General features: G+C 37.5%; 1 protein-coding gene across 2 annotated transcripts; it reads right to left on the bottom strand.

Annotated features, from left to right (window-relative positions):
- Positions 1-4: 4 nt before the first annotated feature.
- On the bottom strand, positions 5-27,552 carry PITRM1 (pitrilysin metallopeptidase 1). 2 transcript variants are annotated; one of them, XM_031615990.2, is made up of 27 exons: positions 27,399-27,552; positions 26,905-27,007; positions 26,013-26,119; positions 23,165-23,316; positions 22,690-22,804; positions 22,449-22,545; positions 21,979-22,139; positions 20,523-20,649; positions 19,655-19,743; positions 19,113-19,241; positions 17,290-17,403; positions 16,759-16,855; positions 14,479-14,613; positions 12,478-12,616; positions 11,299-11,415; positions 9,718-9,850; positions 8,901-9,021; positions 8,027-8,103; positions 7,448-7,613; positions 7,230-7,330; positions 6,304-6,424; positions 5,460-5,531; positions 4,080-4,192; positions 3,436-3,561; positions 2,215-2,360; positions 1,521-1,623; positions 5-963 (listed from the first exon to the last, which is right to left on the bottom strand). In XM_031615990.2, the coding sequence occupies exons 1-27, from the start codon at positions 27,443-27,445 to the stop codon at positions 870-872; spliced, it is 3,102 nt and encodes a 1,033-aa protein (XP_031471850.2). In that variant the 5' UTR covers positions 27,446-27,552; the 3' UTR covers positions 5-869. The 2 variants fall into 2 exon arrangements, with proteins under 2 accessions (XP_031471850.2, XP_031471851.2); XM_031615991.2 differs by lacking the exons at positions 26,013-26,119; positions 26,905-27,007; positions 27,399-27,552 and adding an exon at positions 23,532-23,575.

The following is a 27,552-nucleotide window of genomic DNA, read 5'->3' as shown; positions in this document are numbered from 1 at the left end:
AGGAGACAGTAGGACAGTAATGCAGCTGTCTTTCATTGCTGGTTTGGATTTAAGCTAGTAAGTCTTCACTCTTTTCTCCTTGTACAGGGATAATTCAGGAACAAAAATTAAAGATTCAGAAAAGCATAAGGTGGCCCTTGTTTCACATTTCCTTTCTTATAGCTTCTTTAAGGCTATAGCTCCTCTCCCTAATAATGGAAAAGAACAAAATTAGTTCTTAAAATTTTGTTACATACAGTCAAAAAAACCATTCCCTCATGTAGGCTTCTGTTAACTGGGTGATGACACAAAATTAAGTACTACCTGTAGTATCAAAATTTGACCAAATGTTCCCTAACCAGGCAAGAGAAAAGTTGAATTTAAATACATTATGTATTTGCCCACTATAATGCCATTCACTATAAACTACACCATAAACTAGGCTTGATGGGAGATGGAATGCACTGGCACATGCATGTGAGAGGAAGCTGGAATTAGTATAAGAAAGAATGAAACCAATATAAGAGACATAGCACTTTATATATCCAACAGCAGACATGTTTTCAACCTAATGCCTTTTATAACTCTGAAGTTCTACATATACAAAAATATTTAATTTGTATAGTATCTTTATGTGATGGAAGGAGTGAATCTTGAATAAAATACTGAAGTCTATCTTTACTATAACAACAAATCATTCCTGCCCTATAATACTATATGGTTAGAACTTCATTTTTTTATTTTTTTTATTTTTTTTTTACACAGTTTTAACTGGTTTGTTGGGCATTGCTACGAGCAGCAATTGAAGTAGCTCAGTTAAAAATATAAAAAGGTAATATAGTCACAAAGATGAGCTTATTTCATATGAGCTTGGATGTTCAGCCAGCTATTCATCGTTTGACCCATGAGGGATCTTTGGTGATATCCATATTTTCTGGGCCAAGTACAGCCAGCCCACGAGTGCTCTTCCCAACTGCAAGGTACCTGCAAGAAGAAACAAGTAAGTTGCTGTTATGCCTCTCCTATACAAGTTAAAATATTTCAGGAGAAAAAGCTGTTGGATATAAACCCATTTGCTTTTACAGCAGCTTTTTGAATTTACAATGTTTTTTTTCCCCAGACATCACAATACAACAGTCACTGGGGCCTAGACATAACTAGCCTATCCACTTAAACTTCTGCAGTGGAATTCAAGTCTAAATAAGCACAAAGTGGTAGGAGCTGAGAAGAACTAACTCGGTTAGCCAGGAGTTGGACAGCAGAGTAGACGTGTTCTTTAGAGAGTTTCTGGGCTTTTGAGAAGTAGAACAATCACCTGAAGATTCAGAATGTAGGAGGGAAGTAACATCTGCTAGAGTGTAAGATACAGGATATAATTAAATCTCTCTAGGTTACAAAAGCAAATAGTGAAAGTAGGACAAAAGGCCAATGAAAGAAGAAATAATTGTGGCAACTTTTACAAACTTGTTCAAGTTGTTCAGCATTTGTGCAATTTTTCAAACAAGCAGCTTCCCCCCCCCGTATTCTGAGCACAGACTTACTCATTTGCTACATCAACCAGGTTATCTTTGTTAACAGCAAAAAGCTGCTCTCTGTGCGACTGCTTCATTTCATCTGAAATCCCGTATAAGAAATAGTCCATACCTAAAAGAAAACAAAGCCACATACTGCAATAACGTACTGGAATCCCAGCTACAACTGCATGCAAGGAGTGCAGAGTAAGACAAGTACTTGTGCAGGAACGGAAGAATAGAGACTACAATTTGACAATCGTTCTGAGACAAAATTTAATTGTAAACCAAAGATCACAGACTGGGTAAAATACCTATCCAGAAAAAAAAAACACTCTATTTTGGCAAGTGATTTAGTTCTATGTTTTAACTTCTTAAAAAAAAAAAATTAAGATATTCATGCCTGGAAAATAATCCTTGTAACTTCTATTAAAAAAAAGAGGCAGTTTTTATTATAATTGCTTATATTTAACTCCAAGCCAAATTTTCTCCTCCATCTTCATCTTCTAACTGTATTCATTCACCTAATATTCAGGAGCAGCTTGAATATATATACCTCAGTAGAAACACTGAACACATCCAGCATTTATGAAAAAGAGCAATGGTAATCAGCATCCACCAAGTACAAATTTTACTGTATGATTTAGTTTAGCAAACTACTTTCTCTCCTTTAAATTTAAAGGCAAATAAATATCCCAGTGCTTAGAGGCTGGTGAGAATGTACCTTTATCTGAAGGAGCTATTGGTGCATCTACAGCAGCAAATACTGCCAATTTAGCTTCATCAATGTCTTCTTGTGTGAACTCTCCAGACTTGGCCCATTCAACTGCTTTTTCAAATGTTTTCAAGGTGGCTAGTGAATTTGGGTCCCTTAGTGGGGAAAAAAGTGAAATTACTGACTTGAGTCTTACAACATGAAGAACAGTAATTACTTTATTCTTACTTCATTCACTTTACTTTGCATTATACAGAACACACATACATAAACCAAACTTTGTAGAATACTGTGAACCAAATGTATTTTGAATTTTTGCTCTACACAAGGGCAGCAAGCTCAGTTGCTAAAAGCAGCTTCATGGCAGCGTGCAGAGAACTGGTATTAAAGAGCTGGTAAAACAGCACTTCGTAATCCACTATCAATTTGCTTCAGCAGCTTAGAAGGCATAGCTTTCATTAGGAACAACAGCAGTATTTATGATACACCATATCTTTAAGTTGCTTTTCCTGCTACACCTCTTTTTGCTCCCCGTAAAACAGGTGAAACAGGTCAAGAACTACTGAAATACTAACCAAGACAAGTCCTGCCACGTTGAAAACTTTGCAGAGAGGCAATGCTGCTCAGATTTTAGCCAGGAATCTTGCCCAAGTACTGTGTTAGTCTATCTTTGGTAAAGAAAACGATTTAAAACAGAACTCTATCAGACTCATGAACATTTCTATTGGGGATTATAGCTAGTCTTCAATACTTTCAATTCAAACTTCATCTGTAAGTGCCTTTGTAAAACTAAAGCAGGTTAACTGTTCCAGAATGACAAAAAGTGGACAAGAAAATATACTTTCTCCATTCTAGCTCATTACTAGCAATGCTTTTGGAATGTTTTTTGCTGAATCTCTAATTATTCCAGCAAAAGTTTATGAGACTCTTCAACCCATAGCAAAATAAATCAAACCTGTCTTACATAAAGCTGGTGCAAAGACAACACTGGTTTCTAAACCAGCAGAGAGAAACTAGACTTTCCCAGGGATAGAAACCAGAGGAAGCAAGGAGAGGTTTGTTAACAAATCTGATATACATTAATTGCTTAATCTTAACTGCATACTCAGTGCTGAATTACTTTCTTGTCATTCAATATCCTTCTTGTTTCATTTAATCTTGAAGGAGAGCTACAACTAAGTCAAAGATGCATGCAAGTGTAGTCAGTGGTCCCCTGAGCTATGAACTTACCTGTAGGAGTAGAAAGTGAATATTCCATTGTGATTAAGTTTAGCACCTCCACCATAAGCCCCTCCTTTCTCTCTTATTTCTCTATGTAGGAACTTAGATGTCATCAACCGTGCAAGAATTCGAAGGCTGAAATGAGAGAAATAATAGAAAAGATGTTAAGTGAATTGGATAACAGTAATATTCTCAATTGCCTTACTATTAAAACAGATCTCAATTTACAACTCACTGCTTCTTGTAATCTACAACATTAAGTAACATTTAACAACAGCTGAGTAAAGTGACATAGTTGTAAGAGTTGCTACTTTTGAACAGTCCTTTAAATCTATTTATTTCACCTGAATGAAATACAAAAACAGCCTCCTAACTGCAACTCTGTTACATGTGATAGGAGTGTCACTTCAGACACATTAAAGTAAGCAGGGCTATTATTTGGAAGTTGGGGGTTAGTAGCCCTTAGTTATTTCATCTCAGTGATTACTAAAACAGGGAATTCATGGACTTAGCCATGTTCTGTAAAGAATTTGTCACAAATACACCACAAAGCTTTTATTGACACTCCATTTTCAACAGTCAGCCTAAAATTTCCCATTTTGTTTTGTGTTATGCAACACACCTACAAGCTCCCTGCTGATTCTGATTCCTACCTTGCGTAGTCTGTAGCTGTGTAGGGAACTGTTCGAACACATTCCCCAATATAGTTGACTGGGAAGGGAAGTACAAAATGTGTCTTCATTGGGCAAGGTTTGAATGTAGGATCCTAAGAGAAAAGAATACATTATTGCCACAGCAGAGATGAGACAATTTATTCCTTTGAAAGCTCTGGCTTCTTTTTTGATAACTATGAAACTCTGCCAAACAGACAGACATATGCTAAAGCTGCCAGGTGACGTACACTGCAATCAGTGTTAATATATTCAGCTTGCCCACGTATTAGCAATCCAGCACTACAATTGCCTTAGGAAACCAGAGTGTGTAGATACTGTACATCAGCTACTCGTCCTTGCTCACCAGCTTCTATTGTCCACACATTACATTATTACCAAAGAGTTTTGAGATGCATACTTCTGTCACTGAAGTGTTCGTAACTCTCCACTTCTACATCCATCATACTTGAGTCTATCTATTCAACTACATGTATTGAATCCTGAAAACATTTCTCCCCACAAAAAAAAAGCTGCTTTGTGACAGGCAGCAGTTACTTGAATTTCACAGATGCCCTGCAGTAAACTTTATTCTTATTCACAATCATAATCACTTCGGTTGGAAAAGACCTTCAAGATCAAGTTCAACCAACAACCTGACTTATCAAGTCTTATCACCAAGCTGTGTCCCTTAGTGCCACCACCACACGTCTCAAATACCTTCAGAGATGCAGATCCCCTCACATCAGAACTTCCAACCCTTCTTATGTCTCCAGGCTCCTAAAGCACTCACTTTTCTCTTTCACACATATACCTATGTGCTTACTTAACTACAGAGCCTTAAACACACTCAAAATCTTTTACAATTACATTTCAATACTCTCAAATATTTCACAACTCCAGAGATCTATTCCCCAGCCCTTCATCTCCCCACACATCTTTGCATGGTTGGGCCAAGTACAGTACCAACGTGCATGACTTGCCAGCAAGAAAAATCTTCAGTTGTGCTTTCACTGCCTTTTCTCCATGGGATCTCATGGTACACAAAGCTGCATTTCCCTCCTACAGCCAAACCAAGTTTTTACAAAAAAAATTTTTACTAAATTGTCCCTGATGCTCTTTTGCCTGGTGTCATTCAGATAGAAAATCATTTAGGAAGTAAAGGAAGGAAAAGAAGGGGATAGATAAGAGCAACAATACATGGATTTTTACAGTGTATTTTCTGCAAGCATAGATGTGAAGTTAGCTACATGATCTCCAAATCAGAACCAAAAGGAAAACAAGAAAAAGGATGATAGGCAGATGAAGTTTGAGGAATTGTTTAAACAATACAGCGTAGGATAAAGGGCACACACTGGTATCCTCAACCAAAAATGTACTTACATTAATTAGCTTCCTTGTGATCTGCAAACTACTAAGCATTTTGTTTCCCGCAGGTCTGACTTCTGAAGATTTCTACAAAAGATCCAGTTCTCATATTAGAAGATGATTTAAACTAAGAATACTATAAACGCAATCCCTACTCCCTCATATTTCCTGTGGTAGCTTTTGAAACCATCATTAGCCCATATGTCTTCACAAACATAAGCAAGCTACTTGATTATTTCTTTATATTTGTATTTCTAAGCAAATGCTAAATAAACCTACTTTCAAGAGTAATTTTGTACCAAAAGACACCAGGGAAAATATTAAAGAGTCCCCAAAAGTTCCAGCCAGCTTTTTCCTTCATGGGTAGTGAACTAGGAGTCTACTCTAGTTCCAGAAATAAAGACAGCATGGATTCTCTGTCAATTAGATCGAACCAAGTACAATTTCTGCCAAATGTCCATCCAAATAATGAAGCAGATTCCTACACAACTAAGGAACTGCATGTTACTCCCTATTTCTACTTGGCCAGCATGCCAAGTAATGCACAGCTAAAAAAGAAGTTATAATTTCATGTGATAAAGGAAGAATTAATTTTCCTTCATCTCACGCTTACACAGTCACCTAAGGATAAGATCAGGCAGGTGATCTAGAGGATTACTGTTGTCTGTCTTACAAGATGAAGACAAGCTACTGTATGTTTTGCCACAAAGCCAGCCTATTGCAGAGCTGACTGACCAATTTATTCAGACATTTCTGTATGGATAGAGTGTGAGTTCAAATTGTCTTCAGACTAAACAGTTGCCATTACAGAAGATCAAATTTAGATATATTTGATGCATTAGTCACAGTGATTTCCTACCTCAATCACATGGGGACGGACAGGTTTTCTCTCCTTCTTACTTCTAGTTATGCCCTTTATGAATTTCTCCACTTCTTTGGATGCCTCTGACATCTGTTGAGGTGCTGCATTCACAGAACATCTGTCAAAAAGCATTTTTTACTATCTGTTGTGGTTTTGCACAGTCCATTGTAATTTGCACCACTTAGGTACTTCCTATTAAATCATCAGAAAATTTCACCTGCGACCACAGATTAAAGATTATCACAGAAAATAGCAAAATACCGCTAAGACAACATCTGATATGCCAAAAAAAAAAAAATACACTCTAGTTATTTTTTTTATTTTGTTTCCCCAAACCAGCAGTAGCTATTCATCACCTCTCAGCACAACATATGACTACACAGATTTCACAAAACAGAAATGTCTCCTCTGTATTGTCTTTACGAGCACAGCTATGATGATTCTGAACAGCACGTATACTTCAGTAATTTTATTCATCATTTTCTTTGCAGAACAATCTACTACAATTTCATGTCAATCAAATTGGATTAGTTTTGAAACTAATGTCTAATTTTTCCCAACTGATACATAAAGCAGGTTTCAAAACATCCCTATTTTCTATTTAAGAGAAAAAATAAAACAAAAATAAACCACATTAAACTATGACAATACAATATAACAGTATTTCTCTTGAGCACTTATCAAGGTAAAAAAAGGCACAATATTGACAGAATATCCAACATCTGAATTTCACATTTGCTGTAGAGATTTCACACCTGATAAAAAAAGCCACAGCTACCATCAAGTTCTTAAGCACATAAAACATGCACTGAACATTTCTGCAGTATTTCTTCAGGTCTTCTGTTTCACAGGACTACAGTACTGAGAAATGCCCATTGACAGACCATGGCCTCTCTCTTACCACAGTTTAAGCTAGAACTCACCTGATGTTGTCACTATTTAACAGATACTTCTTAATCCGTGGTAATTTGCGTAGTACTGGTTTAACATCAGGCATTTCCGCTATTCTCTTCATCAACTTCACCTGCACGGGAAGGGCAGAACTACAGATGAAGTCATTAGAAAGATTCAACAGAAATTAGCACTGTCAATCCACAGTAGAGGATTTGAGCCTCACATAAAAACACCATTAACTTTTCACCTGATCCATCCCACTGAACATTTCTTGCAGTTCTCCAGAAGGCGTAAGGTTTTTGCTAGCTCTAATAGAAGCATATAAATGCCCACAATCTGGAATCCCATTTGATAGCTCCTGGGCAGTCTTCTTAACCAGCACTCTGAAGTGCTCTTCCTCTTCAAATCGAGGGCTGAAAAAGAGAAAACAGGTTTCTACATCTCATGCAAAACCACACCAATGGGCTTAAATAATATTGCATCTTTCATTCAAGAGAGTGCCTTCAGACCATCAGTTCTCCATTTAATCCATTATACAGTCATGCAAAGGATGGAGAATTAGATTTGCTGTCTGGACATGATCCTGCATAACCTGGTCTAGATGGCCCTGCCTGACTGGGGCACTTCGATCAGAAGGCCTCCAGAGGTCCCTTCCAATCCATTCAATCATTCTATGATTTAGAGTCTGGGAGATACTCAAAGATAAAGTTATGAAAACAAACCTCAAAGTAGGATTTGTAAGAAGTGACTGGGGCAAGAGGGAAAAAGAGAACCCCCAAAACCATGCAAAAAAATAAACAAAAACCCAAAAAACAATGTACAGTACTTGTTAAATATTTCACTCCATAAATGCATCATGTCTGGCAGATTTCTATCCAAGCACAGAGATGAAAAGAGCACACCCTGAAGGAAAAAAAAAGAAAACATACACAAAAAAACTCCTTTGGACAAATAACTAAAGCAATGGAGAAACATGCAAGAATTTTTGTCATGGAAGCAATGCAGTGGTGCCAACCTAATACTTCACAACACAAAAATACTTCGATGCAGGCTATGTTACTAAAATCAGAGCAGACATGAAATGTGATTAACCCTCACCCAAAGCAAGCCTGCTGATTACTGACTCTCAACAGTAAGTCGAAGTTTAGAAACTGAGTTTTAGCTGTTCTTTATATGAAAAATAAGGAACTGTTCTGGGGGTGAATCTTTCTGCAAAGAAGTCTCCTGAACTCAACTTCATGATCCATGGGGAACAGACTACAGGAAGCAGACCCCAATAACTCTGAAATATCTTAAGATATATTTATTGCTAAAACTACAATGCCCAATGCTAAGATCTAACAAACCTGAAAAGCACTGAATGTTTCCCAATCATAGTTAATAATGACATATACGCATTAACAGCAATCTCTATGCACAGCACTACTCCATTCTGTCCCTAACTCTTTGTTTCCAAAGTTTTGCAGCACTCAAAAATATAGTCGTATGTTAGCAAAACACTGCCTTAAAACGTGTCACATCCTTCCCTGAATGCAAAATATTAAGATATTATAATTGTCAAATATATATTTTACCCAAATATATAAGCCTTTTATACTGTTTTCAGTGCACATTAACTGATGCTCTACTGAAGTGCTGAGTGACCTTAACTATTGAGTTGTTATTGCAATTTAACATCAGTAAGTTTATGATTAATTTACCTGTTCATACACATCCAGGTGTGAATCATCTGGAATGATATGTGGGCTGACAGACATCCCACCTGTTTTTAGCTCTATCCTCTGGGCTTGTTCTCTGTAATCAAGGGCTCCACATCCCAGCCTGTGGAAAATAATCAGATTTATTTCAATTTTCAAGACCAAGGCTTATAAACCAAATGTGAAGGAAACTTCACATTTTTTAGGCAAATACAATTCAGCAACTAAGCAATCTGCGGTGTTATCAAGCAAATCTAATACTTCACAATTTATTTAAAAAAAAAAAAAAAGGAATACACCAAGCCATCAGCTAAAACCCACTGCAAATTCAAAATGGAATATTAAGAAGGGTGCTTAGTGTACAGGCTTATTCCCAACATACACGTGGAACTAGAGTAGCATCACATAAGCTGTTATCACTACTAAAAAGAACAGACTCCTCCTGGTCCGGGTCATTTAATATGTCTGGTGCCACTCTTGCCCCTTTGTGAGCATTCCTTTGACCACAGTGAAACCAGACCAAGAAAAACCTACATGAAAACTTAAATTTCAGCTAGGCTCTTTCATTTAGATAAAATTTCCCATCTATCTGGGGAATGCTCATGTTGACACCCACGAACAAAGGAATGCAGAGAATGACAAAGGCTAAAGGAGTTGGCAACTCAGTGAGGAGAGGGAAGAATCAGTGTTCCAGCAGGACAACAACTTATCACTGTCTCCTTCCTATAAGAATAGCCACTGAAATTATTCGAAGCAGTATTATTTCAGTAAGCTGTAATGTATCTTACTGCTTTAGATTCTAGCAAAGTAAGTGTCTCACTTTGTAATGACGGTACAAAAAAGCGGCACATATGGTTTGAGCTCCTCAGGAAGAGTGTTCAAGCTGGAAACAGCTCTGAAGTACACAACCCCATTGGTTGGCTGAGCACAGTACTGGACAGGAACTTCATCAGCTAGGGATGAATAAACAAGAGAAGAACAAGTTTACTCTGTAAGTATATGAAAGCAAAACCACTTCTTACAAGAATTTAGAATTATTTTCTAAATTATTTTCTTCAGATCCACTTTTTTGTTTTAACTTGGGATATTGCACTGAAAGCTGGACAGAAGTGGGGGTTGTGTTTGTTTCTTTGTTTGTTTCTTTGTTTAGTTTTGTCCATGGTAAAGAAAGACATGCCTGGAAAATTTAAAGAGAGAAATGACATTTTAGATATAACACTCAAGTAATGTAATGATAATTTGTTTCTGAATGATTTGAGAAGTTTTTCTCCTTTATTTGTTGTTTTTTTGGTCTTTCTACCTCAAAAGAGGAGAAAGAGGTTCCCACATTGTACGTTCTACTGTAACAGCAGCTATTAGAATAAAGACAGTTCTCACAAAACAGGTCATTTTAGTATCAAAATTATCCAGTATGTGACACTTGATGACAATTTTAATAGAAAAATTTCTGTTAAAAAATATACTACAGAGCAATATCACCTGCAAGATTTGGGCACAACCATGACAAAACTGAGACCTATGACTTCTTGCTTCCTAACAATCCATAAGGAGAGCCATGGGCAAAGCAGGACACTTTTTACAATCAGTGACTTCTTCTCCATGGTTTCTGCACATCTTATTTTTAAAAAGAGGTAGGAGGTAGGAAGAGAGCACTAACAAATGCTTCCTGCACTCTGGACAATGCTTAAGTGTTTGGAAAGCAGCAGGATTGCTCAAGAATAATTGAGCATACCTAGCGACTTCTCTGACTTCAGGGCAGGGCAGGCAGTGAGAAAGCAGGAGGCAGGGAGCTTGCATCAGGTGTTCTACTGCTAGACAAAGAGCAGGCAACTGGATTGTAGCTGAAAGCACCTCAACATCACCCCTCAGAGGTAACACCAAGAATTTTCTACATGTCATTGCAAACTGTCTACTGCAGAGGTGGTGGTCTAGAGAAAAAGGGTCACAGCTACAGGCAACAAACAGTGAGAATCACTTTCAGATATTTTTTTTTAATTAATCTCACCCAAAGAATTCTAGGTACTCCTTGTTTAAAACTTTATTCCAGTCTATAATTCTGAAGTCTAAAGCTATCTGGAAGTTCAGCTTTGGCAGACAAAAAAGCCAGAAGCAACATGGTCAGGACATTTGCTATAACAGTTTCCTTTGGATATTGCATTTAGCTTGTCAGAACACCCTCGACTTTGACAAACAGGCAGAATCAAACAACTCAGGCCAAAATGATTGCCTTTTCCTTCTCCACAAGCTATTGCTGTTTATGGTTCTGTTTAAGAGTAGACATTTATGGCTAGACATGTACATAAACTTCTTTAAGATAGAAGAAGTGCAATAGTTGTGCTGGTAGCTGAATAACAATCCAATAGTGTAGTCCTTGACAGGACGAAATACTGGTTACACCAACCTGCAAATGTTGTCTCCAACACAGTGAATGGGATTTTGGGCTCAATGTCAGACACTTTTAGAGCTGGGAGACAAGAGGTATCCTGAGGTTTGCTTTGAAGATCAATTAATTCCAAACCTAATAAAGAAAGCAAAATACTAAGGTTCACCATTTTCATCTTTTAAATCTACTGAGGTGATGCAGATCAGAAAAACGTGTTTTAGTTTAGCATTTTCTATCAACTGTTTTTCAAATACTGCACTGAAACAAATTCTGCACACTATTGTGTCAGCAAAAAGAACACCATATCTTTGTAAATTCCTTCCTACATGCTCCCATCTTTCACATCCTGCTTACACGTATTTCAAACCCCAAAGAAGTGATATCTGCCAGTCTGTCCTGTTGTCCAGCTCTGCAGACACCATTAGGCAACACCGACCTTGGTTCTCACTCATAAGAGATCTTTCTCAAGTGCTGTCAATACACTGATGAAGCTAAACCATTGTGCTTTATCTTACATTTCAGCCTCTTTCAGATTCTAGCTGGTTGCCTTTAAGTACTCGCAAAATTATTTTCATATGTAGACGAACTCATGTGAAAGATTGTCTTCCCCTGTTCCTCTCCCAGGGGAAACTGCTTCTGAACATTAACTCCATTTCTTATAGGATTTTTGTGTCTAGATCAATGTTTTAACAAAAAGACATGACTGCTCAAAGTTTCCAAGTTCTTGTTATTCCTCAGAATAAACCAAACAATATTATTTCTATAGTTGGCTTTTTAAGTAGAAAAGAAATACTAAGTTTTATAGAAGCATGGAGCAAACCTCATATGCTCAGAAACAAAGAGCTTGAAGGTAAATGGTGCTATTCACCTTGTTCTAATAGCAAGTTAGCAGGAAAAAAAAGCAGATAAATTTTAAAACATTTTTCCTACTGATAGTTGGTTGAAATCTTTGATCATTTTGTTTTCTAGAAGTAATGAAATATACCAACCTCATAATTTAGTATAAACTGCACAGCTTCCTATGTATTACACAAGCTACCAACAAAAAAAAAATTATTCAGTTCAGAACAGGAGTGTTTGATATATTTAAAGAATTTAAAATAGTTTACAGAGCAATAGCTTGAAAAAAGAAACACCAACACACAGGATGTATTTTTAAACAGTTACCCAAACAAAAACATGAATAAGTATGTTAACCTTTTTCAAAAATCTGGGTTTTCTCTTCTTCAGAAAGAGCATTGACCTTCATTTTCAGTTTTTCTGCTTCCAGTTTTGCTTGTTTATCATAGTAGTCTTCCTCTGGACTCATCGACAGAGTCAATCTATGTGGGTTATCCTGCAGAAATGCATCCCAAAACAGAGAATTATTAATTTTGAGGGTTGCTTCCACCTGTGTTGCCTCAGATTATTGCTTCATCATCATCAGAAGTAGATCAGAACAGCCCATGCATTACTTGGTTCTACCATATTATCAAAATAATCACAAACAGGCTATTTAAACTCCTCATTTAATGAAGCGGTTTGCTGCCAGGGAGGAGACAAGAGGCAGCTTACCATATGAACAAGCATGAACAACTTCTGGTGAAACTTTAAAATGGAGTCCAATTCCCCTAACAGCATAAAGTACCTGTGTAATTAAATCTAGGTGAAACAACTGTGTATGACACTACAGAGCAGCATGCCATAACTTATATCTGGAGAACGTTCTAAGATGGGGAATCCAGTTAACTGCAGGAGAATTTCATTTAACATCTCATTCAACCTGTCCAAGCTTGAGCGCACAGAGATCCCAAATGATGTAAAATGTGCATGCCTTATCCTGCTCAAAAATGCCTTATAGTCTCGCTGCCAAAGAACTCCATGCATTATGCAAGCATCACAACTGCTGTCAAATTTCTTTGTTTATACTGCGCTGTGGAATTCTCATAACAAAATTACTCAGCAGCTACCATTTTATATAACAGTGGGGGGCTATTCAAAAGAGAGTGACCTCAAAAATTCCCATTTCAAGGTAGGAGTCAAACAGTAACATCTGTCACTAAGACACACACCCAGTAATTTGAAACACTGTAATTGGATTCCCTGTTTTATGAGCTTATCTCCCCTGTGGTTATACAGAAAGAAAAGGAAACATGACTGACTACAGAGTTAAAAAGTAAAATACAAAATTAACTAAGGACAGATAAACAGCATCCTCTCCATTGCTTCCAGCCTTCCTGCTTTATTAATCTTCAGGCACAATGTACAACATAAGGTGCATCATCTTCTGATACCAGAAAATCCAACAATTCTCATTACTTCTACTGATCAGTGTTTGTATCTCAGAACCCTCAGCAGAACTGTAGTAAAGAACAAGCTAAAAAATACTGTGTCTGTATTTCTTAACAAAACAGCCAAAAACTTGACAGCTCCTTACTACTTCCACACACTAACAATGACTTTAGGAAAACAGATGCCGCTGTTTCCTGTCACCTTTGAGTATATGCAAACAAATATTTACTCAAAGGTAAATCGAGTTGGCAGTTAAGTATCATAGATGAATCCTTCAAAACAGCTTGAACAATTTAAGCGAAACAATAAAAAAACCACAACAAAACAAAAATAAGAAAGACACTTCAGCACTGCTGTCACTGGGTTTTTTCTAGCTAATGCAGAGGGCTCCGAACCATTCAATGTCATAATGCCTTTGCTGTTCTTGAATCTGCAAGCACTCTAGTAAAACATACACAGATACACAAGAAAAAGTGCAGAAAGCAATTAGTGCCAACTGCAAAATTCAGATAACAACTGAAGGAATGTGTAAGTGCACTAAAACTAAATCTTATTTAAACAGCCAAAGTCTTTTCGAGGAAGAACAGAAAGCTTCTGCTACACCAATACACAACCAGACCCATGATTCTCTATCCATGTCTTTTCACGTACCCTTCTATAGCATCAGGCACCACAGTTCAATTAAACACTAGTATTTTATAATTGTTCTGGTATGTGCATTACCAAGTATCAAATTGGCCAATTTTTCCAGTTTTAAGTTCTCCCTTCAACCATTTAAAATTAACACGCTTCATTAAAAACCTCTGGAGTTTATCTACATCTAAAAACAGACAGCATGAACAACCCAGTACCCTCCAGTTCAACTGTAAGTGCAAAACTGTGATTCAAAAATTAATACTGCAGTTATCTTTCTGCACACGTTCCTACCTTAAAATACATTTTAACTTTTTCCTGAAGAAATGTGGGATTTTCTTTAAGGCATTGCCTGAACCGTGACACTTTATCTGCAATCTTCAGAAGCTCCACTGGATCCCCATCTTGATTCCAGCAGGAAGCTATATACTGAAAGGGAAAGGGTAGTTAAATAAGCAGGACAATCTATATGCATATCTATAACCGGCAGCATCTGTGCTCCAAAACTACCTTACCATCTAAACATTAGGCACGCAATAACTGATGAACACTTTTAATAGATGGAATAGAACTGTAAAGTTGAAATATTTATTCAGACTAAAGGACTATACCACCAACATCATCTGTCCCTCACCCCTCCATTCCCTCCTCTGATTTTATCATAATGAATAAATTTACTTTCTTTTTTTTTCCCCAAAGGTGTTCACATTCGCATTTATGCCAATTTATGACAATACTTTTTTCCCCTTTTAAAATAAGTATATTTTTTCAGACCAAGAAAGAAGGAAAAGCATAGCAGAAGGTGACACAAAACAATTTTTGAATGTTACAGTCTTTTACCCTATCAGTCTGATGATGTGATTTAATCAACAGCAGTGTTCCATGTGCCTCAATTCTAAGGCCAGTTCTGTTAAACACTTTCATCAATGATTTGGATGCAGGAATTGAACGCATCCTTTACAAAGGTGTCCAAGTTGATAATAAACCGAGAGGTAGTATTGACTCACTTCAGAGACAAGTGGCCTTGCTGAGGGATCTAGACAGACTGGAGCTTTGGGTGTACAGAGAAATCATGAAGTTTAACAAGAGAAATGCCAGGTGCCACACTTGGGATGGAGTGATGACAGAATGACAGACAAATACAGAGGGATACAAGTGGTAGGAGAGCAGCTGCATAGACTCTAGAGAAAGGTGCTGATTTCAGCAGGCTCAGCAGAAACCAGCAGTGTGCCTGGCACCCAAGAGGACAAACTGCATTTTAGGGTGCATTAAACACTGCAAAGTCAGACACGGGTAATTCTCCTGCCATATTTAGCATTTGAGGCCTCACCTCAATTATACTGTGTATAGGTCTGATCACCACTATATAAAAAGGATGTTAAGGTAGCTGAATATGTCCAGGGAAACAAAAGCTGGTAAAAGGGCTGGAAGATATGTCCTATCAGAGGAAGCTGGAGACACTTAGGTTGTCTAGCTGAGAGAAAAGGAGGCTAAGAGATGACCTCACAGTTCTCAAAGGAGGAGAAGCAGAGAGGAAGATGTTGATCTCTTCTCCCTGATAAACTGACTTTCCACACACTTTTCATGCAGAGCCTAAGAAGAAAAGGGTATCTATAAACTGTCTGATTGTTTTGAACAGTTGCACAGATAAAAAATAAGCTGGAACAGGCCATCATTTTAGAATACAATTTCTACTGTTTTAATCATTTCAGAAACAAAAGGAAACCTACAGCTGAAAAGAAAAGCTAGCTACCAGTTTCTGAATTCTCCTATTTATGTTTTAAATAGAGATCACACAAAGGAAAATCCTTCCAGTGGCAGGGTTAGCAATTATTTTTATATTACAGTGGCATAACCCTAAATTCCAAAGAAAAATAAGTCCTTTGATTTGATTTCTTTAAATAGATAAGCAACTGGCCAAAACATACCATGAGTCAGCATGATAATCCTTTCTTATAAAAGTAATCAGTCCTTGTATGGGATGTGTTGAATCACAGCCTGAACCACTGATTGATCACCTGAGGCAATCACTGAGTCAGCCATGGGAGCACAGGTCAAAGCAATTTACCTGTGTGACCAGAAGAGCTGCAGCCAGGCTGCACCTCTCCTAGACCCCATTTAAGGGCTGACTACCACAAGGGAAGGATCTCTTTCTGGACATCCCTCCTTCTGGAACTTTCTACTGTGAGACTGGGACACAGATGAGCATTTCATTTTTGACTGCCCTTTTCCATAATAATCTGAGAATAAAACCTGTAAAATACCAGCCTAACACACCATGCTGTTAACTGTACATTTGTTGATTGTACAGTCCTACTGTAATCAAAGCTCCTATTCAGGCAGAGACAGCAGGTTCACAGCCTGATTAAATCATGCAGTCTAGAGTTTAGCAACAGCTTGAAGACTCCTGAAAAAAACAACTGTATATGATATGACAAAGAAAAAGCCAGAAAGTGAAAAGTTGTAGGCTTTTGATACCTAAAAAATGACCCCATATTTTATAAAGATGTACCAAACAGATTTCTAACTTATTTCTAGAGAAAACATCGCACACTAGCACATATAGAAACTTACTGACGTCAGAGCAAGACCAAAACTTGTAGACTGGTGCTTCAGCTGGATTTCAATTTTGTGAAGTAGAGCTTCAATCCTATCTTCTTCAAATCCTTTCCTTTGAGAAGGAGTGAAGAGAGAAAGAAATCGTATCCGTAAGCACTAATTGCTCTTACTGTAGTTATGAAAATGAATTACAGTATTGATAAGGGAAATATTACACCATGATGTCTTACACACTGAATTAAAATTGATAGGAAAGTCTTATCGTGATGAGTTACTTAGTTAAATAGCACCGATGTCATTAAACTCCTGAAGGTTATGCTGACGAATATGCTACAGTAGAGGAAGTTACAGATAAGAGTTTTAAGGGTAATGAGCAATATAACTGCTTCTTCAGTAAATTTTTTTGAAACTTAATTAAAATTTCAAGGCATATTAATATATACATGCATTCTTGTGTAATTAGTAGTAGTTGTATATAAAGACATATCTCTAGTTGTAGAAGACTGTATGAAAGAATAGTAGGCTCAAAAATTTAACATTACTCACGCAATAACTTCATCAACTGTTCTGGCAATAATCTGTTTCACAGTCTCAATGTCTCTCTTAGCAATACCCTGTAGACCCACACTGAAATAGGCTTCTCTTGTTGAGCCATTAAACCTAGAATAAAACACATTTAACTCTACAATAAGTAGTACAACTTAAGCATTAAACCTGCCAGCAAAGGCAAGGGAGAAATATTCTTTTCACATACACAGATTATTAAACTCTAGACAGCAAAAAAAAAAAAAAAAAGAAAAAAAAAACGAAATTGAAGAAATTGAACTTAAAACAACTTTTTGTTCAATTTAAGCAGCAGCAGCATGCTGTTAGGAAATGATATAGCATATGACATTAGAGAAAGAAAAACAGTTACAGAAGAAAGTTAGTCTTTCCTGTTCATCTTCTAGTTCATCAGAAAGTACTTTCAGGTAATAAAACCTCCTAAGTGAAAAATTCAGCTACCTGCAGAGCTGAAGATATATATTCCACTTCTAAGTAAGCAAGCAGAACAGTACTTTTAATTAATACATTTAAAGAAGTATTTGCAGAGTAAGTGTTGAAGGTGAAGCGTTTTGTTTTTGTTGTAATTAGTTTTAATAGTACCTGAGGAGGGAAAAAAAAGAAAAAACAGTTTTGCTCAGGCTGTCAGGCACATTTAACTATGAGAACTCCTCTTTACAGAGACAAACTGTTACTTGCAGAAAAATGTAGTATCTAACAGTTTGGATCAAAGCCAACATGCAAAAAAAGCAATTACCATTAATCAAATCTAAAAATCCACTATTTCATATTAAAAAAATAGATTCAATGGCAGACTCAGATGTCAAATTCAGGAATACCAATCTCTGGACTCATCAGCACAGTCACTGATGCACACTGAAGACAACTCACTGTACGAGTCAAGATATATTAAACGTACAAAAGGCTTAGCTGACAAAACATACAACTGAATCACTTCTTCAGTGTTTGAAAACAGATACCATGCCCTGTTGTATCAAGATATCTGCACAGCACTGGTATTCATGATGCAGGACTTGTAGCAAACCCAGAAGAGATAACTTCAAGCCAAGCAGATTATCCCAAGGCATTACATTCATACTTGATTATTACATTTAGGATTCACACTCAAACATCTGAGATAGTGGAAACAAAGAATGGTTTTTGTCATCTTCATATCTAATATCAGTCAGATGTTCATGCCCTGAAATTGCTTTCTTCTGCTGACAAAAAAAGCAAGCTATGATGAGCAGCTGAGCCTGTAGTGAAGTTAACAGAACCCACTCATCTACAGACTGAAGTGCAAAGCTAGCTAGCTTAGCAGACTGCTTGCAAATACTACATTCTGAATAAATAAACATTGGCATACATACTCTTTTCTCACCGTGGAGATAATAAATGAATGGTATCTAATTGCATAAAAATACATTTCTGCCAAACTGATCTAGTGTTAATCACAGAATTGAAGTAAGAAAACAATAGTAACAGTGCACCAAAAAAGTAAGCCAACTCATTTTTCTCATTCTTTTGAGTAACACCAAACACAAAAGATGAAAGAGTAATGAAGGCATACCATGTTCCTATGTACATATTTTTCTTGTTGATAACATGAATAGTTAACATGAAACTTCCTTAACACTAACATAGCTTCTAACAAAATATTGACAAGCTAAAAATTACACCTGGCAACGCTTTATCAGAAGAAACGAATCAGATTCTTCTGATGTAGTATCAATTGTCTGTATGAAACAGCTTTTTCAACCTTGATATTGGTTTACATCTTCTCTAGTATTGTTTTATAGCAATGAAAGTTGAATTGTAACACTTACCCAACATCAGGAGAAAAATCTGTACCAACCCCAGACTCAATTAAGGCTTTGTAAAATGGAGAATTTGGTCCATCAACCAATAGTGAAGACAAGAGGCTTAGCGTGAAAGTTTCAAAAACGTCTGTAATACTGAAAAAAATTATTAGTTATTTCTGCAAAACCATGTAAGCAAGGCAAGGGAGAAATAATTATGACTTATGAACACCACAAACTTAAAATTAAGAGCTCTGGGTTTTTCACTCATCATAAACAATAATTCTAGAAACTCTGCAAGCTCACTTAGTACACAAGGACAAAAGTTAGCAACTGGTTTAGACAGAAAAACTTGTAAATGGAAGGCAACTGAAATACATGAAGCCAGTTTTCCCAAAGCCTAACCCACTGAATAGTTCTGTAAGAGTGGCTGATTTTCCTTAACGCCTGCTAAAAAAAAAAAAGATAAGGAAAAACTCTCAGCAAATTAAATTCTCCTTTGTTAAAGAAGGATTTGTCTAGTTCTCCTCCACAGGGTTTATTAAGAAATTCACTTTGATAAGACTTACTCTGTCAACAAGTAACTGACACTGACAGTCGTCTGCTTGGAAGGATCAGCAGCAAATGAGTCTAAACCACATGTTATATGGTGTTCTTGCTGTAAAGTATAAAAAAGAAAAGTACATTTGAGGGAGACTAAATTCAGAGGACAGTTACAAATTAAAAAAAAAATGACTGTTTACATCCTCAAATCCTCCTCACAAAAACCTAAAATAGTTTTGCAGGTAGAATAGTTTTGCACTCAAAAACACGTATACAGACACACAATATTTCAGTATTCCTTGAAAAGATAGGAGTGGTAACTTCACTTTTTACAAGAGGAGAAATAAAGAGGATCAAGAAAATCTGCCCATAAATAACACTTTAAGTGTGGTTTCAAACCAAAATTTAAGCTTCCACACAAACTAGGGAAGAAAAGGTTCCAAATGAATGGAAAAAGTTATTTTGACACCAACCTCTCAAAGTTTAGGTAACATTAAAGAAGCATCTCCTGATACAAAGTATTAACACTTATCCCCAGTTCTAGGTGCCTTACAGCAATAAATTCTCCAGTTCTCTAAATGCTGAGGGCATATGAAAACTGAAAATAATGAAAATGAACAAAGGTTCACTTCTAATTAATTATAATATTAATAAATTAATAATTACATTACTGAAACGCTACAGTAAACATTCTTTTTTAAGCCTTTTAACAACAAAAAAAGCTTTAGCTCACTTAATACACTTATGAACAAAATATCCCCAGCAGGCTGGGCTAAAATGTTATCCTGTTGTACTCAAGCTTCTGCAATTCCACTATTGGATGTGCTTTTTTTTTTTTTTTTAATTTATTTTATACATATAGAGATATAAAGACATTTTTAACTTAATACTTACAGGTTTTTCCCAGAGTTTCTGTTTTGGGATGTCAGTCTTCGATTCAATTCGTTCAAATTTTACCAGTGCATCCTCATGAATTTGTTTCAAATGTTGTTCCAGTGGAAAATTACCATAAGTGAAGAATCTGCATTTCAAACAAAAGTTTATAATTAAGAATCAGACTTTTACAGGAAAATCTACAGGGTTTTTTTGTTTATTTTTCTTTCATTATGAATTCAATGTGATTTCCAGTGATTCTGTTACATCTACAAGGAACATGATTTTATGATTTAAGACCTACCACAGTTTGCCACATACATCAAACCCACCACTGTACTGGTAAAATTCCACAGCACTTCTCAGTCTCAGTCAGTGTTATGCTTTAGAGTCCACAAAAACTCAAATTCAGCTAGCTGCAGTATTATGCAATATTACAAGAAGAAAATGCTAGTAATTGGAACCATAACTCCAGTGCTCTAATGTTTCAGAAGGCTTTTTTTTTTTTATTGTCCTCACTCATAATACATAAAATATGATTATACATTTCTCAGTCTGTAAAGCACAGCTGAGTTGTGCAAGTTAGTCTATCAAAGTACACTCCCATACCTACAAGAAACATTACTAACTTCCATTGGGTTAAATATGGGCATGGCGTATGTCTCAGGTAAATGTTATTCCTTAATTAAAATCTAAACTCAGGTACAAGTGAATACTTGGAATGATGAAAAAAACAAAAGACGGTAAATTCAAAGTCATGTCACAAGCTGATGTTCCATAAATGAATTAGATCAACCACAGAATTAGTACAGAAGAAAGAATACCCTCATATTTTCAAGTAGATGTTTAGCTTAATGACTTTAGCAATACCAACAAAATAGATGCAATACCAACAGAATACCAACTCAAGTGGATAACTACTGTTTAGAACCCAAAACAGTAGAACATATTCAAGAGCAAATGAACAGTCATGTACTCTCAACTTCTTTTTAAACTTCTTATCTGTGTTGATTTGAGTCAGTAGGTTTCAATACCACTTCATTTGTGCTACTTGTACTGTAATTCTGCATTACTGCCAAGTACTTACACAATGTTCATTTCTTCACAACACGTATAAGTTAATGGAGAATCACCTGTATATAAAACTCCATACAAATCATCAAAATCAAGCAGGCACACGTAGCTTAGAAAGTGTACATCAGCCACTTTTCATTTAGAAGCCACTGCCTCCAATTCATCCTTCAGTTCCCTCCCTAAAGCAAATTCCTTTCTTTTTGAGTGCTACGAGATATAGTTTAGATGATCTTTTAGGTTCTTTCTAACCTTGTATTTCTATGATGTTGTGCTAGTTGCTGGAGAATACAGGTTATCTAAGCTGTTGACCATGAAGTATGGAAATACTGTACAGCTGGTTTCCCCTCATAAAACCACAACGCTAACTCACTATATAACCTACTAAGATACAAATTTCAGATACCTGGAATTGCTGGGGTGATAATGGGAGGCATGGAACTGTTTAAGCTGCTCCCATGTAAGATCAGGAATACTTAAGGGATGTCCACCAGATACTACACCATAAGTGTGATCAGGAAGGAGTTTATTCTGCAGGTGCTGTGCAAATACCCTCTCGTTATCTGTCTTAAGAGAAAAAAATACCACATTTTAGTAAAGTCATTAAAGCACGTTTCAAATATAAAACGTGGTTGGTCAATAGTAAGACCTGAGTTCTAACTTACACAAGAACTCCTCACATAAGAATTTGTTCTATAGTCTCCATATACTTCAATAAAAATAGCTGTGTTGTTGTGTCAACTTAGAAGTTTTACAACAAAATCCATTAGCAAGATGCTCTTTTATATGTAAACAAATGTTCAACAGTCTAACCTAATGGATAAAAGTTTCAGTTTACTGACTTCACTGAAGAAAAAAAAAATCCACAAAACTTACAAATGCCCCCTTCATTTCATTAAAAACAACTCCTTTGAAAATCAGAGGTGTCTGAGGATCAGCTGGGTTCTCATGTTCTAACCTCCAACCTTCTTGCCTAAAAAAAAAAAAAATTAGTAACAAGGAACATTGCTTGGGAGCTCAAAAGACCTTTTTTTTTTTATTTTGTATTATTTTGTATTTCCGTTTTTAAATTAAAAAAAAAAAAAGATATTAAGTTTGCTTTTCATCTCAAGCTTACCAGAAGTCTAGTTGCCGCAAACATGGAAAGAAAGCTGCATCCAAATACACTGACAGGAGATTCTGGAAATCCTTGGGATTTTGTGTTGAAAATGGATAGAGTGTGTAATCACTAGCTGCATACAAATAGACATAAAAGATCAGAATTTTAGGAAGTCTGAGGTGTATTCTGCTCTCATTGATATTGAATCATTCACCAATATAAATAATTGGTGAAGAAACTTACTAATTAACTAATATATTAAGACTGCAATTATTTATCAAACATGCAAGCATAGAAACAATTGTAAAGCTCTAGCTCTACCAGGCCTTTGTAACTGCCAAATGGTCTATTTTGTCACCGTGCCTTGTTAGTTTTCAACCCCTCATTCACTGTTTTTGAATCTCTCATTCACACTTAATGATAATAGCTCCACAAAGGAAAAAAAAGATCCACCTTATTCATGTTGAGCAAAATTCATTTACTTCAGGCTCACCTGTGAATGCATTCATGAAAGTGGACAATGATCTGTTTAACATCTTGAAGAATGGATCTCGGCACGGATACTGTTGAGAACCACATAATACCGTGTGCTCAAGGATATGTGGGACCCCAGTGTTGTCCATTGGAGTGGTTCGGAATTGTAAACTAAAACAGACAGAACAGAGAAGAATGCATTTACTTGCTATGAGAAGCCAACTTATGTAACTAAAGCAATTGTCAAAACTGTAACAGTTGTCAATATCAACAGTTACATTTATAACATTTGTATCTGTACAGTCAATGAATATACAAATGTTATGAGATATACCAGAGAGCTTGGCTACATAGTTATTACACCAAAGAAAAGATAGGACACTTACCCATATCCTGGGCTCACTTATGAAACTCCAGCAGAGCGGATCTCCAGAAGAGATCTTTCCCCACTGGTAGTCAGCTCTTAAATGGGTCTAGGAGAGGTGGAGCCAGGCTCCACCCCTTCCGGCAGCACAGGTGAACTGCCTTCACCTATGCTCCCATGGCTGACTCATTGCTCACCTCAGGTGATCAATCAGAAGTTCAGGCTGTGATTCAGCAGTTCCCATACAATATCCTACTTGGAAGTATTATCTTTTTCCTCTTCTATTCAGTTAATTAGCTGAAAAACTCACATATACACATTTTTTAGTTTAAACACTCAGAAGAAGTCTGTGGAAGGTTATGGTAAAAGAGAAGTTCTATGTCTTGCAACTACATGTCAATTTATTAGGAAATCTAGTTTCAGGCTCAGAGGTACAGAAGGACTTGGAAGCCATCACACAGTAGGAAAACTATGATCTAATCACTATCACTAAAATTTGGTGAGATCAATCATGACTGAAGTGCTGCAATTGATGGCATAAACTACTCAAAAGGGCAAAGCAAAGAGGCAGAAAAGGAGAGGTGTCAGGATTGTCCCCTGTGTTAAAAAAAAAAGTCTGGAATGCAAAGAGATGTCACTGAAGAATAGCAGTGAAAAGCAGATCTTAATCTGCTTATGAATGAATAGCAATGAAAAGCTTATGAATGAAAATTAGAGGCCAAACCAACACAGTAAACCTTATGACTAGTATCTACTACAGGCTGCCTGATCAAGGGGAGGATGGTGATGAAGTGTTCATACTCCAAGAACAGGCAGTGACACGCTCACAAGCTCTGATCATTCTAATACCCTAACATCTGGAAAAATAGCACAGCAAGCTGTAACTGGTCCAAGAGATTCCTGGAGTGTGTTAAGATTGACTTTTTAATACAGGTGACAAAAAGCCCAATTTCAGGAGCAGAATTACTGGACCAACACAGATGAACTAATTAATTGGAGGGGTCAGTACTGGTGATAGCCTAGGCTACAGTGATCGGGTCTGTCAGAGTTCACAATCTTGAAGGATGTGGGCCAGAAGAGTAAAATCATGACCTTGAGTCCTAAGTGAATTTGCCATTGTTTAAGGAATTAATGAATGGGGCCACTTGGGAAACCATCCTTAGGGATAAAGTAGTAGAAAAGAACTGGCTGCTTATTAAGGAATTTTTTCTTGTAGCACAAGACCTCTCAATTCCCATGCATAGGTAATCAGGCAGGAGATCAGCATGGCTGTGTAAGGGCCTCCAATATTTAACTTTAAGACAGAACTGCACAAACAAGAAGTAGAGACATACATTCCTGGGTAGAATATAGTAATACTGCTCAAGAATGTAGAGGTCTCTAAGGAAAGCTAAGGCACAGCTGGAGCTGAATTTGGAAATTATGGTGAAGAATAATAATACAAATACATGCATTGGAACAGGAAGACCAAAGGAAGTACACCCTTCTCCCTAGCAGATGAGACAGAACTAGGGACAACCAACATGGAGAAGACATGGAGAGGTGTTCAATCTTTTCCCCTTCAGTTTTCACTGCCAAGCACTCTTTCCACATCTGTCATGTGGAAAGACACTCGGGGCAGTGTCTTGGAGAATGAAGTTCCTTCCATCGTAACAGAAGATCAGGTTTGAGACCCAAGCATCCATGACCCCACGGGACATGAACTGCATCCTAGTGCCCTGAGGGGAACTGGCAGATGTAGTTAAGCCACTCTCCATCATATTGGAAAAGTCACAGCAGGCAGAAAAAATCCAGAGCGATTTAAGAAAAGGAAATATCACACCCATTTTTAGAACTAGTAATGAGGATCACACCAGGAACTACCAATCATTCAGTCTCACCTCAGTGTTTGGGAAGATCATGGAACAGATCCTCTTGGAAGTCATGTGGAAGCATAAGGAAGACAAGGAGGTGATTACAGAGAGCAATCATGGTTCCACCAAGGGCCAACTGTACCTGACTAATCTAATGGCCTTCTACAAAAGACTGACTGCGCCAAGAGACAAGGGAAGCTTGCCCAATAGCTGCCTTCCAATATCTACAAGAAGGTTACAATGGAAACAAGTTACTTGCATAGGTATACATGATGGAAGGAGAAGCACCAATGACTATTAAATAATATAAGGAAGATTCTAACATGATATTTAAAGAAATAATCCACATATAAACAGTTAAATCCTGAGAAAAAGTTGCTCAGAGAAGCTGTGGAATCTCTGTCTTTGGAAATTTTTAAGGTCCACCTGAATATCCGAGGAACTTCACTTGAGTTAAGTGTTGGTTCTGTTTTGAGCAGCATGCCAAACAACAGACATTGTAACATCTGTTACAATCTGAATTATTGTAAGGAAGAACCATAAAGGAAATACTTCTGTCTTTGCTCTCACAGAAAAATCTAGTTATGAAGCTGAATTACAACGTATAAAACACAGGTTGATGCTGGATGTGATACGTATACATGCTTTACCTGAATAAATTATTGGAATCCTCTCGAGCAACATGTAAATATCTGGCTCCTGTACTGTCATGACTGAGCTTCACTGCAGTCAGGAACAGCTCAGGAACAGCTGTAACCTGTATATTGGAAGAAAACACCTGTATTACAAACTGACTGCCAAGAGATCAAATAAATTAAGGATGGCATAGCAACAATCAGTTCACTGAACCTGTGTTTCTATGATTTATGAAATATTTGTATATATTTAAATAGAAAATATATTTTAAAAATACACTACACTACAAACAGAGGACTATACTCATCTGGTGTAACTATTAGGACCAGAAAACTGTTCAAAAATTTAAAGAGAAGGCATATATTCACATATCAGTGGTAAAGACAGCAGAAGGAAACTAAAATAACTCAATTCTACCACTGGTTCTGTTAGTACTAATGACTGTAGGATACCTTTATTCTCTACTTCAACGTTTTTCCTTATAAGTAGAAAGAAATTCCCCATATTATTCCTATTGAGAGTTTTCAATAAAGCAATAAAAGTAGTTCTGGGGATAACACATTACTTAAATGTCTCCTATAAACCAGCACACAGCGGGGTATCAATCAACTGTCTGAACTTTCAGCAGGCCACACTGAATGCTCAATGTCTGTAACACACATACTCCCATTGTGCAGCATTTACTCTAGAACAGTAAATCTCCTCAGGGATGTGTGTTAATGATACGTAAATAATTCAATCTCAGAAGGATAAATATGAGCAACTACTGGATCATTTTTAACAGACCACTCGTGGCACCTATGCAAACACCTGCATAGCATACAAACTCTTGCCCTCATTTTGACATTTTTCCCATCAAGGGAAAATTTATCCGCACCAGCAATACAAGGAAGAGGCAACGCTCACCTGAGTTACCGTGAAGCCATGGATTTGTTCTCCAACCCTATACAGCAGTGCCCGTTCGTTGGCAGGAACACTCTTCCACCTCCATGACTTCTGATTCAGAGACCTGAAACAGCACATCTCCTTCAGGAAAGGAGCATCTCAGGGCCACAAGAAGGGGAGCAAGGCATGTGCCCTCAAACTGGCGCTGGGGAGGGGAGCAGAGGTGCAGCAGAGGAAAACACTGCTGCTGCATCCCGGTGCTGAGGGGCAGCCAGCACGGGGCCTTCTGTCCATGCCAAGGGAGCAACGCGCCATTCTCCGCCCCTAAGCTGAGCTTTTCTCCGGGCACAGGAGCGGCGGGGCCCGCGGGGCAGGGAAGGTCGGGCCGCTTACCCCAGCGAGCTGAGGGCAGGGCGGGCAGCGCCCGGGGTCGAAGAGAAAAGGATAGAGGGCCCCCCACCCGCTCCCTTGCGGGTCCTCCCCGTCCCCGTCCCCGTCCCCGTCCCCGTCCTCACCGCCCGCGGCTCAGCAGCCTTGCGGCCGCCCGGTAGCGGCTCCACATGGCTCAGCACCCTGCAGCAGGCCGACAACCGAGCGGACGAGCTGAGCCGTACAGCAGCGAAGCAGCGCAGGCGCCGCAGCCCCACCTGCATTGGCGGCGGTGGGAAG

Source organism: Phasianus colchicus, chromosome 6 (genome assembly GCF_987193195.1).
Source record: "Phasianus colchicus chromosome 6, bPhaCol1.hap1.1, whole genome shotgun sequence".
In the NCBI taxonomy this organism is placed as follows: domain Eukaryota; kingdom Metazoa; phylum Chordata; class Aves; order Galliformes; family Phasianidae; genus Phasianus; species Phasianus colchicus.
The sequence above is the reverse complement of the archived record's forward strand: the minus strand, read 5'-3'. Positions and strand labels throughout refer to the sequence as shown.

What these genes read in the sequence shown, in the direction of transcription:
- PITRM1 (XM_031615990.2), bottom strand. Translation starts at nt 27,445, where the DNA reads ATGTGGAGCCGCTACCGGGCGGCCGCAAGGCTGCTGAGCCGCGGGCG. An exon ending in GATTTTTCTCCTGATGTTGG is followed by an intron (nt 17,404 to 19,112) that starts GTAAGTGTTACA and finishes GTTTTATTCTAG; the next exon opens with GTTTAATGGCTCAACAAGAG. An exon ending in ACAGCTACAGACTACGCAAG is followed by an intron (nt 3,562 to 4,079) that starts GTAGGAATCAGA and finishes CTCTCATTTCAG; the next exon opens with CCTTCGAATTCTTGCACGGT.